We start from the raw sequence: 12,642 nt of genomic DNA, 5'->3' as shown, positions 1-12,642 counted from the left end.
TGAGAGGGGCTGGAAAATAACAGTTCTGGAATACAACAGTTATCCACTACTGAAATTCAGAAACAGGAAACTTTTAAATACTTTTGTGCAACAATATACTGAGCATGCAGTAATATCTTCCATTGCATCAATTCCAGTTGCTTGTAGAAAGGTCATCTCTGAACCATTAAATAGGATCTGTTTTACCCGTTATGGAAGGAAAAAATCTTAACCCTTTAACCCCTAAGAGTGACCAGCTTCTAATTTCTCCTTACAATATCACCCCTGAATCAAACATTGAGTTCATGAGAATAAAGGAAATGACCAACAATTTATAAAGCTCTTCATTTTTATAAAAACTCTCTTTGTCAGGGCTTCAGGAAATGTATAGAGAACAGTATGGAGAATATGCATACTCAGTCTGATGTTAGGGTGTAAAGGGTTAATCAATAAACGTATGTTAAAGGTAGCAATCTTCTATAACTATTACTTATTCACAAATACTATATTTTATTTAGCAGATTGTAGCGTCAATGGATGCCAGAAATATTTTTATGAAAAACTGGCAGTTTTGTATTGTACTCCAGGATATAAATCTTTCCCAAAAGATGGTATTTCTTCAGAGAAGAATGAAAACTTAAATGCTTTCTTTAATCAGTATAAAAGACGATTTTTTGAACGACGTAGCCTGAAAAGACCAGTCTACACACTAAAACTTGACCAAGAAGGTAAGATTGTACGCGACAAATATGGCATCCTTGTTGTTTTGGTCAACAGTTATGTTCAAGGAGAGCTTAAGACTACAAAGCAACTTCTCTACAGAGAGGCTGTAAATGGTGTATGAAGCAGTTTACACTACATTAAAGGTGTCCTTGGAGAGGATACTTGCCTCCCTGGAGGGGTGAATGCCTTGAGTAGGCTATTCAATCAAAAATATGTATTTAAGGGTATTTTCAACCTTATTAGGGCCTTCTTGGCTCGATGCTCAACATGTCAGATCAACAACCCCTTGCCAATGCGAGTGCTTCCCCCTCCTGTCCCCATTAGATCTTTTCGCCCCCATTCCAGACTACAGTGTGACCTTATTGACATGGCCCCAAAGAAGCACCGTAGTTTTATGCAGAATAATTGTTGGAGCTACCGTTACATTCTAACAGTCAAGTGCTGTTTCTCGAAGTTTTGTTGGCTGTTCCCGTTAAAAACAAAGTCTGCAGAAGAAGTGTATGCCGTTCGGAAGGCCTTGTTCATCAAGGAAGGGTCACCTACTGTAATTCAGTCAGATAATGGCGGTGAATTCATTGGAGAGGTAGTGCAAAAACTTTGCAAAGAATTTGCAGTTTGCATGGTTCATGGTAGGCCACACCACCCACAGTCTCAAGGCCAGATAGAAAATCTCAACAAGCAAGTCAAAAGGTTACTTGCAAGGTTTTTACAACAGTTGCCTAGAGATCTTCAGGCCAATGTCTGGCCTTTACTACTCTCTGCTATTGCAGACCTTTTGAATTGCAAGTGGCACAGCACAATTAATGATGTGCCTTTTCGAATATATATGAACCGTGAGCCTTCCTGCTTGGTGGACTACATCATCCCAGATGATAGTATGTGGACAGAAAGTATTGAAGATGGTTGCCTTGAGGATTATGAATTTTCATCAGAAGATTTCATTGAACTTGAGAGACATGGGGAAAGCATTTCCATGGATAAATCTAAATTGGAAGAGATAACAGCGGCCATCCTGCAAATTTCTTCTGAGACCATATTATTGTTCTCATTGGGTGTTTCAGCAAAGCAGCTGTCAGCAGCTGTTAAAAAGATGGTGCAAGGAAATTCACATTCTCCACCTTCTCACAGTCCCAGCAATATCCCACTTCAATCAGTGGATTTAGAGGCAGAATTCTAGGTAGAGAGCATCACGAAATACCTCTTCAACTTGAGTGAAGAATACAAATCTAAGATGGTGGATGTCCTTGAAGCAACAGAACACACCATTCAAAAGAATCACAAATGGGCTCTTAAGAGGGCTAAAGAGCGGGAATTTAAGGTGGGAGACGAAGTTCTCTTCCAAAATCCACGTTCAGAAGGGTTGTGTTGTTCAAAGCCGGACCCCTTTCAGCCCTTGAATGTTCTGGGGGTCATCAAAGAGGTGCGTCCTGGAGGAATGTTCAAGGTGGAGATAGAATGTGGAGAGCAATTAGTAGTTAAATCCATTTTTTGGTGGCCAGATGGTTTTGTTCAAGGAAAAGCAGTGTGAACTTCCCCTTTATGAAACACCCCCCAAGTTATCTTTGCTGAATATGCACAATTTCATTTCAGAGTTTGGCCTAACTGTGCGTAAGGAGATGTATAATCGAAGTCTAAGGTTGAGGAAAGTGGCTCACCATAGAAGTATTGATGATTTGTTGAAGAGTTATTGTCAGGTTCTGGATTATGGACTCCTTTCCATGGTATCGTCGTTTTCTGACAGAGAGGAAGAAGAAGCTGTGTTTCACCAGAAGTTTGTAACTGGCCTTCAAACTTTACAGGCTTCGGGTTTTCAGTACTTTCTCTATGGTACAATCTTTTGGGAGAGAGACAGAAAGCAAAACCTGGGAAAGTCAATTCTAAGTCATCTCACCAGTTACGAGGAACACTCTGACTGCTTGTCATGCGTTGGAGAGCAAAAAGAAACTCCATGCTTTCATCCCTGCTGCCAGAATCTAGTGCTTCAGATGGCTGTTAACTGTGGGCTCTTCTGTGTAACAATAGATGGTTGCATTGTACCATCTGATGATAGTATAATGAAAACATCTCAGACAGCTCCAAAGGAAACCCCTCTGTTAAGTAGCCGTACAACTGAGGCTAGTACTTCATGCCATGATAAAGGCAGTATCAAAAGACCCAGCACCCAAGTCGGTGTTGATGAGCCAGTGTTCAATAAGGATGATCTGCTTGACCATACAAATGATGTAAATGTTGATGTTGGATCCAACAGATGCAGTACACCCCAAGGAAGTCTGAAAACCCATGAAGTCACCCTTGGTGAGCCATCCACATCATTGCTGTTCATGCCAGGAAGCAATCAAGGAATGCTATGGAAGCTAGCTGAGTTGAAGGACAAGTGTCAGCAACATCTAGAGAACATTGATTCTTATTGCAGTGAACTGGTCAAGTTTGTAATGCCCTTGAAGGGTTTTTTGCAGCCATAAATCCTTCTCAAGATAATGCCACAGAAAGAAGTAACTTGAGGTACTTTTTAAAGATATTGACAAGCATGCAAATAAAGATGTACAGAGCCAAGTGCGCCTAAGTAGCAACAATGGCAGTCAGGAGTGTATGCAAGTTCAAGGGTACAGCTCATTCTGTGGACTTTGTGCAATGAATAATGCAATAGGTTTTTCCAGGAAAGGACCTTACTATGTTCAATTTGTTTGACCTAGATTTGGCAGCAGACATTTGGTTAAAACAGGTTTGTGAAGTTGGCTGTGGAATTTCTGTACCCTTAGAGCCTATGCAGGATCTTGATGGTGACTACAGCATTTTAGCAATGGAGGAGGCAACGGTACAAAAGTAGGACTGGGACGTGGGGATGTACCGTTGCACTTATGTCTTCTCATTGCAGATATGTCCTCTGACGTAATGTGATAGAGTGGCCAATCATATCCTGTGATCTATCGATCTGAGACTCCGTTGTAGTTATGTCTTCAAGCAAAAGTACTTATTCGAGGGGGTCGGGATAAGTGGAAAATTTGACCAGTATTTTCCGGTAACTGATCTCAGGAAAACATGCTGTTTGCATGATCACTGCGAACCGGATCATTGGCCTCTCACATTATTTTCTTTGAAGTTCTATCGTTCCTTCGTTAGCGCCGTGTGATCGCATCGTTGTTATAGCCTAAACGTGGAAGAATAACTTGCTACGTAAATAACAAAGCGACTTTCGACCAAAACATGCGTTATTGTTCACGCTTTATTTGCAGTCTTGCTTTATTTACTGTCCTCGTTGTTCGACTTGCGACTCCATTGACAACATTTTACACACAAGCTAAGACAAAGGCACTATGCGGCGTCATATCACAATTGTTTTATTTTGTTTAATAGTTGAAGATCATAGATTATGGTTCGTCGGCATGAAATTATATATTTTTGACGCTTCGCTGATCTGCCGGAGGTGAGATCGACTGAGAGGTCAAAGTTGTGATAATTTGTCTGCGTCGCATCACGAAGTCTTCCTTGAATCACAGAAGTTTGGCCTTTGGTCGTTTATTTTGAATATTGAAGGTTTTTGCTGTATTGCACTAAGCCCTCCGTAAAAATTTGAAGTAGTAGATTGTGATGCGATTTTATTGCGGTCCCGCTGATTTTAGCTGTTCTTTTTTTAGTACTGTTTCTAGATCATTGTTGGATTTATTGCACGTTTGGGTGGATTTGTCATAATTTACCCCGTTTATGACAAATTCACACAATGATCCAATCGAAAATCGGGGTAAAGTTGGCTATGGCAAGTCAGTAGGATATATTCCACCTAAAGAATGAATTTCACAGAATTTACCCCGTTTTTCTAGAATTCGCTGATCAAATGGAAAATCTGAGTAAAGATGGTACATGGGAACTTAGCGTGTTGGCCACTTGCGGATGAATTCGTAGAATTTATCCCGTTTTTCTAGAATTCGTTGAAAAAAATGGAAAATCGGTTAAAGATTGGATATGGTAACTTGGGATCCTTTTTATTTGGAGCATGAATTCTCAGATTTTACCCCGTTTTTTGCCAAATTCACTGAAAAAAAAAATGGAAATTCGGGGTAAAGATAGCATATGGGAACTTCGGGTATTATTCACTTGTAACATGAATGCTCAGAATTTACCCCGTTTTTCTCGAATTCACCGATCAAATGGTAAATCGGGGTAAAGATGGCATATGAGAACTTAACGTGTTAGCCACTTGCCGATGAATTCGCAGAATTAATCCCGTTTCTCTAGAATTCATTGAAAAAAAATGAAGAATCGGGTTGAAGATTGGATATGGCAACTTGGGATCTATTCAATTTGGAGGATGAATTCTTAGATTTTACCCTGTTTTTCTAGAACTTGTTGAAAAAAATGGAAAATCGGGGTAAAGATTTTTTTTTTAAATCTGACTGTCACAATATTTTTATTTATTTTTTATTTATTTTTTATTTATTTATTATTTATTATTTATTTATTTTTTTATTTATTTTTTATTTATTTTTCATTTATTTTTTATTTATTTTTTATTTATTTTTTATTTATTTTTTATTTATTTTTTATTTATTTTTTATTTATTTTTTAATACAAAAACAACTATATTACTTTAATTACAGCTATATTACTTACATCACGGCTACGGAAAATAACTTACAGTACAGTTACATCTATAGCTACATTACTTACGTTTTTTGTTTTTTACAAATACGTACGTTACAGTGCAATACAATATTTAAAACAATACTGGTTGAAGAGCGACTAAACAAATAACTATATATTAAAAGAAAAGAAAAGAAAAAAACAAAAAAACGTTTACAGCCAGAGTGCACTACTCACAATTTATAGAAAAGAAGGTAGTTTAAAAGAAAACAAAAAAGTGCAGGAAAAAAGGATACAAACATCAAATTATATGTAAACAGAATTAAAGAAAACACTAAGTAAATGCGTGTTGTGCATGTTTTAAGCATGGTTTTTCTTTATAATAATGATTTCTGCATTATAATGTTAGAAGAAGAGGGGGAAGTTTTTATTTCCGGAGAGATGTTGCGCATTCTGCATATCCATACAAAATATCTAGCGACCAAAAAAAGGAAGTTTAGTTTCTTGTTTTTGTGTGGCTTAAGCCCTAGTACTATAAATGGCGATAGATTGAAAATTTCCACGAAAGGTTCTCCAAGGTTAATTGTCCATTGTTTAAGACCTTGCCAGAAACGGTTGGATATATCACAAGTCCAAAATAGGTGGATGAGAGTCTCTTTATCACTTTTACAAAAAGTGCACTGCTAATTGTCCCTGAGGTTTACCTTGGTAAGAAAAATGTTGGTGGCTAGTCTTCTGTGCAGTAGCTTAAATTGAAAAACAATCAATTTTGTGATTTTTGTGCATAGAAAAGGAGTTCTGTAAACTGCCTTCCAGTCGACATTATCTGGTGTTTCGAGCATGCGTTCTGTTGCTCGTCAGAATTTTATATGTTAGTCGTTTTGGTTTTGTCGTCTTTAGGAAGGTGTCGAAGGTTGTTTCGTATGCAGTATTACAGCTGTTGAAGTTAGCTTCATTACTTTTTTGTAAGGCCTTAACAGCTGATAAGATGCCTTGAAAAGTAAGGAAGTTTGTTTTAATGTCGTAAAGCTCTTTAAAATCAGAGAAAGATAGGAAACTATTCGCATCATTCATCAAATGGCCCACTGTTTTAACTCCCTTTACAGACCATGAACGATAGTATACAGGTTTGTTACCGACACGTATAAGAGAGTTATGCCATAGACTTTGCGCCTTTAGCTGATCAATGGAGGAGACATTAGTTTCAAGTGAGATTTCTGACCAGATGTGGAGTATTTCTGAAGTAAAGGTCTCTGCAGTTTTTATATTTTTTAACAGATCTTGTTTATTAAGGTTGGTACGAAAAAATTCGACACCACCTAGATTTTGTAATTCATAGTCAAACAAAAGTTTCCATTTTCCTTGATTTTCCGGATCTAGATATTTTTTTACCCAACTTGATTTAAGAGCTTTGTTGAAAATTTTGATATCAATCATCCTCAACCCTCCGTTCTTGTAGTCGTTGATCATTATGTCGTGCTTTACCTTGTCTCCCTTGCCATCCCATACAAAATTGAAGAACATATTATTTATTTCTGCTAGAGCGCTGTGGTTGGACGGCAGAGGGGACAGGATGTAAACCAGTTGAGAGGCAATAAAGCTTTTTAAAATTGTAATTTTTCCTAGTAATTAAGCACAGGACGAAATTGCAAGAATCCGTAAACGGAAACGTGGCAGAAACATGTTAAACCGTTCTGGAAACACGACGGATAACCTGTGTTTCCGTTACCGGTTTCGTGACGTTTTCTCGCGTTTCCGTTGCTGCGTATACAACGGAACCGGACCACTTTTTGTGCATGTTAAACATAACGGAGACATGGAGTTGCATGTTTCCGCCACGTTTCAGAAATACGGAAACATGTGATTTCGTCCTGTGAAGGTTAAACGGCGCAGTTCCCAGCAGCTTAAGCTGTTTCTGATTTTGGTTAGTTTTTCGTTGTAATTAGCTTCTATGTGGTTTTGGGGTTGGTGGAGAGCCATACGCCTAGAGCCTTAACCTTATCTTTTACCCATTTAAAATCTTTGTCGGGTCTGAGATGTGTTTCGTTTCGAATATTCGCACCGATCCACAAAGCTTCAGTTTTCTTGCTATTCAATCGGAGACCAGAAATCTCGCTGAAAATGTCTAATATTTGTAAGGAAGTTGTTAGAGAGGCGGGCGATCCATCTAAAATAAGGGTAGTATCATCCGCGTATTGACTGATTTTTCTTGTTCGTTTATTTTTATGCCCTTAATGTTTTTATTTTGCCGTATTGTTTCGGCTAGTATTTCTACACAGAGAATAAAGAGATACGGAGAGAGAGGGCAGCCTTGTCTTACCCCCCTTTCAAGTTTGAAGAAGTTGCTAGACCAACCGTTGTTAAGAATGCAGCGTTCTGTGTTATGGTAAAAGAGCTTGTTCCAGTTGATAGCAGATTGCCCAAAATTGTAACTGAAAGTTTTTGGAAGAAAAGACCATTCTACCGTGTCGAAGGCCTTTTCAAAGTCGAGAAAAAGTAGAAGTCCTGGAATGAATCACAAATCGGGGTAAAGATAGCGTATGGGTACTTCGGCTATTATCCACTTGTAGTATGAATGCTCAGAATTTACCTCGTTTTTCTAAAATTCACCGATCAAATGGAAAATCGGGGTGAATATGGCATATGGGAACTGAGGGTATTAGCCACTTGGGGGACTAATTCTTAAAATTCATACCATTTTTCTGGAATTCATTGAAAAAAAAATGGAAAATTGGATTAAAGATTGGATTTGGCACCCTAGGATCAATTCCACTTGAAGGACGAATTCTCAGAATTTACCCCGCTTTTGTAGAATTCACTAAGAACATAAACTTCTTTTAAAATTTGTAATTTTTTCTATCTTTAATTTTTAACTAAGACTAGCGAGCCGCACAAAGAAACACTTTTTGTAGTTGTAAGCTTCTCGTTTATTTCGGACGCGTTTCGTCTTTAATTGAGACTTCTTTGGGGAATAACTACAATTAAAGAGGAAGAATATATTATATAGCACGTTGTTGTGCCTAAGTTTTGAATTTCTATGGACGTTGATAATAACTGAAAGCGGGCGTTATAAAAAACTCCTAATTACAATTAAGTTATTGCGTAACGCTTTATTTTGGGGGGCTAACGATTAGCGCTAATCGTAGAATTTCACCGCTGAAAAAAGTCATGGAAAATAGGGGTAAAGATGGCATAGGGAACTTAGGGTATTATCCAGTTGTAGCGTGAATACTCAGAATGTACCCCGTTTTTCTAGAATTTACTGAAAAAAAAAATGGAAAATCGGGTAAAGATAGGATATGGCAAGTCAGTAGTATAAACATGATAAATTCCACTTGGGGGAAGCATTTTCAGAATGTGCCCCGTTTTTCTATAATTCATCCCAAAAAAATGGAAAATCGGGGTAAAGTAGATTAGATGTGGCAGGTCAATAGAATATATTCCACTTGGAGGATGAGTTACTAGAATTCACCCCGTTTTTTTATAATTCCTTGAAAAAAAATTGCAAAACCAGAGTAAAGATGGCATAAGGGAACTACGGGAATTATCCGCTATTAGCATAAATTCAGAGTTTACCCCGTTTTTGTATAATTAATTCATTTAAAAAAGGAAAATCAGGGAAGATTTGACATGACAACGTACAGGTTGTATTCCACTTGCGGGATGAATTCTAAGAATTTACCCTTGTTCTCTAGAATTCACTAAAAAAAATGGAAAATCGGAGCAAAGATGGCATTTGGGAACTTCTAGCATGGATTCTCAGAGTTTACCCTCTTTTTCTTGACTTAATTCATTAAAAAAAGGAAAATGGGGATAAAGATAAGATATGACAACTTAGGATATACTCCACTTACGCTATAAACTCTTATAACTTACCCCGTTTTTCTGGAATTCATTGAAATAAAAATAGAAGACCGGGTTGAAGATTGGATAAGGAAACTTAAAACGTATTCCACTTACGGGAAGAATTCTCAGAATTAACCCCCTTTTTCTGGAATTAATTAGAGAAAAAAAATGGAAAATTAGGGATGTCCCGAGTTATAATTTATTTCAGTTTTAAGATGAATGGACACAATTTAGCCCGTTTTCAGAATTCATTGAAAAATTCATTCGGCACGTTAGAATACATTCTTTTATGAGATGAATTATTTTTTTAGAATTCTCTGAAAATAATGGAAAATCGGGTAAAGATTACACATAACAAGTTGGGATATGTTTCACTTGTAGGATGAATTGTCCCTTTTTTACCCCATTTTTTACAGAATTCTTGGAAAAAAAAAAGCAAAAAACCGGGACAAAGATTGAATGTGACATGTTAAGATATATTCCACTTAAGGGATGAATACTCAGATTTTAACCCATTTTTCCAGAATTTACTCAAGAAACGGAAAATGTATCCTACATGTGGGATTAATTGTAAGATTTAACCTTATTTGTCTCTAATAAACGAAAAAAAAAATGGAAAATAAGGGTAAAGATTTGATATGGCAAAATTGGAAACTCGGAGTGAAGGATGGCATATGGGAGCTAAGGGTATTATGAACTCTCAGAGTTTACCCTGTTTTTCTAGAACTAATTCATTAAAACAAAGAAAATTGGGGTAAAGATTTGACATGACAACTAAGGTTATATTCCACTTGCCTGATGAATTGTCAGAACTTATCCCGTTTTTCTAGAATTCATTGAACAAATGGAAAATCGGTGTAAAGATTGAATATTGCAAGTTATGATATTAACCACTCGAATTGTCGCGATTTACCTCGGTTTTTCTAAAGTTAATTGAACAAATCGGGGTAAAGATTGGATATAGAAAAGTTGTGATATTATCTACTTGTAGGATAAATTGTCACAATTAACCACGTGTTTATAGAGTTGATTGAGAAAATTGGGGTGAAGATTGGATTCGGTATGTTAAGGTATATTCTACTCGCTGGATAAATTGTCAGAATTTGTTTCATTTTTTGAGAATTTCCACTTTCAATGAAAGCTTACCCTCGGGTGAGGTCAATAATTTTAGCTGGTACACTGTAGAATCCCCTGCACAAAGCCTGGGGATTATTCGACAAATATCACTGAGTCTGAGGAGATTATTTTGCTGGAAAAGAGAATGTAGCCTTCCCTATAAAATATCAGTTTATCAGTCTGCAAGTTTTGGTGTTATGTTTTACCACTGTGATGTGCTGATTGTTGAAAAGGTCTGCATATTCCTCAAACCCTTGGAATTTAAGTCAGTTTAGCGTTAAAAATGTTTTCAGGTAATGAGAAATTTCCCCAGAAGTCGCTGTATACACAGATGCATGTGCATACATTGACGGCAAACTATTGATTTATCTTTGTGTTATAAGCAAAGTGAACATCTACGTAGAGGCACACGGGTACTATTCACCGTCAGATAAAACATTGTAACAGAATAATTAAAGGGTTGAGTGCAAAAGAAGCCCTTGGTGACTTGGGATGAACTACTATCGTCTCATTCCAACATGGTGTCTGTTTACTTGTGGAACCAATGGAGAGCTTGACATAACATCAAGAGTCACTTAGTAGGGCGTAACAAAAGAAAAATCTATAGAAGCAAAGGACAAGTTTTAAGTTTCTCTTCCAAATATTTAATGTCTTTCGATCATATTGACGTACTATTACGACTGTCCTAAACAAGATCATTAAGCTCACGTAAAAATAAAAAAAGAAACAATATACATTAAATTTACAATACTGATAAATCACGTGTACGTTTTTATTTAATTGATTATTAGTATTAAAGTATAAAATAAACCTCTTGGCAATGTAAGATAACTGACTAAACTTATTAGTGAAATCTTACATAATCAAGAGAGGCGTGAAAATGATAGTTATTCCCTATCACTTCTTTTCCTTGATCTGCCGCTTGCTTTTCTTGGTGGGGCACAACCGAGCCGCGTCTCGTCATGCATTCGGCACGTACGTGGCCAAACCCTCTACACTTGTGACACCGAACTGGAATAAAAATATAAATGAGAAAATTACAGACAAGCACAATGTTGTTGCAGTCTAAATAAGAGGGAAGGGAAGTTTTTCAGAAAAATGTCCTCTAAATTTAACCTCTCTGAGTAGAGCCGGAAAAAACACAAAGTCCCAATTAAAAGTCCTGCCTCAGGTGAGCATCATCTGGCCTCACCTTAGACTCAAACGATAAAACCTTTTGGGTCAGGGTTAGACAAAAGGGAATCTTTTGGCACCAGACACACCAACAGTCGTGTATACATTTATTATTCGTCTTTATGAAATACCTGTACCAGAATTTTGACCGTTCCTACAATGCTTTCTCCTCCTATCTTTCACAAGATTATGTTGCCATAGCTATCAAATTAAAACTGTAAGATTTGTCTCCTTCAACCAAAGTGTTTCCTCTAGATATTTGAGAGAGATATATATGATTAAACACAACACTTCATCTACACATTCACTACAATTGTGTGCTGTGTGTAATCTTATCATTTAAGGGTCACTTGAAAGAAGCCCCAAGCAACTTGTTAGACATGCCACTGAAATGGGACCTTTTACAGTCAGTCAGCAGTTGCTTAATGCTTGGTTTTACACTTACCTCTTCTCTTATCTCTTCCTCTGTTAATATCATCCCGGGTCCTTTCTTTTGCCGTTACGCCCACTCTTCCTCTCTCTAACTCCGCGCCTCTCATCTCTTGACGTCTCTCTCTTTTTCTTCCTAACCTTTTTACCCTCTCCTGTTGCGCTTTCCATTCCCTTTCTCTTTTTCTTCGTTCTTCTCTTTTTCTTCGTTCTTCTCTCTTTCTTTGTTCTTCTCTCTTTCTTTGTTCTTTTCTCTTTCTTTGTTCTTCTCTCTTTCTTTGTTCTCCTCTCTTTATTTGTTCCTCTCTTTTCGTTTGCTCTTCACCTTTTCTTTTTTCTTCTCTTCCTCTTTCCAGTTCCTCTTCCATAACTATTTCCCTTTCAATATACAACAACATTTTACGAAGCTGTTTAGCCCTGGGCCTCTGTGGTTTAATCTTTCCTTCAAAATCCGTAAACATGGCCGTTCAATGATGGCCTTTGTCAAAATATCACCACCAATGTTCACACTAGAGATACAATAAAGCTCACCCTGGAATATGCACATGAACCATTAAAGAGAGTACCTCTTTCCGTGCCAATATTCTTTGATATGCGTGACATCTAAGTCATCGATTATTAATTTTTAAGTAATGTTAAAAGTGACAAAACAGTAGTTTGATTGCTTCTCAGGGATGAAATGCACCAGTACTTCACTACACCAGAAACCCTCATCTGGAGTTTTGTGTAATTCATAGCAGTCTTGTTCACTGCTTTTAATTCATGATAGGCGATAAACCTCCAAGCAATTTCAAGGAC

General features: G+C 37.2%; 2 protein-coding genes across 2 annotated transcripts; one reads left to right on the top strand and one right to left on the bottom strand.

The window, feature by feature from the left end:
* The first annotated feature begins 1,069 nt into the window (after positions 1-1,069).
* On the top strand, positions 1,070-1,879 carry LOC131779608 (uncharacterized). The gene has a single exon (XM_059096175.2). The coding sequence runs from the start codon at positions 1,070-1,072 to the stop codon at positions 1,877-1,879; it is 810 nt and encodes a 269-aa protein (XP_058952158.2).
* Positions 1,880-11,086: 9,207 nt separating this feature from the next.
* LOC136278051 (octapeptide-repeat protein T2-like) lies at positions 11,087-12,305 on the bottom strand. The gene is made up of 2 exons (XM_066161239.1): positions 11,861-12,305; positions 11,087-11,253 (listed from the first exon to the last, which is right to left on the bottom strand). The coding sequence occupies exons 1-2, from the start codon at positions 12,303-12,305 to the stop codon at positions 11,087-11,089; spliced, it is 612 nt and encodes a 203-aa protein (XP_066017336.1).
* Positions 12,306-12,642: the final 337 nt, after the last annotated feature.

The sequence above is a fragment of the Pocillopora verrucosa genome, chromosome 14 (assembly GCF_036669915.1).
Source record: "Pocillopora verrucosa isolate sample1 chromosome 14, ASM3666991v2, whole genome shotgun sequence".
NCBI classification, from domain to species: Eukaryota; Metazoa; Cnidaria; class Anthozoa; order Scleractinia; family Pocilloporidae; genus Pocillopora; species Pocillopora verrucosa.
Note: the sequence above shows the minus strand (reverse complement) of the source record. Positions and strands in the feature narration are given on the sequence as shown.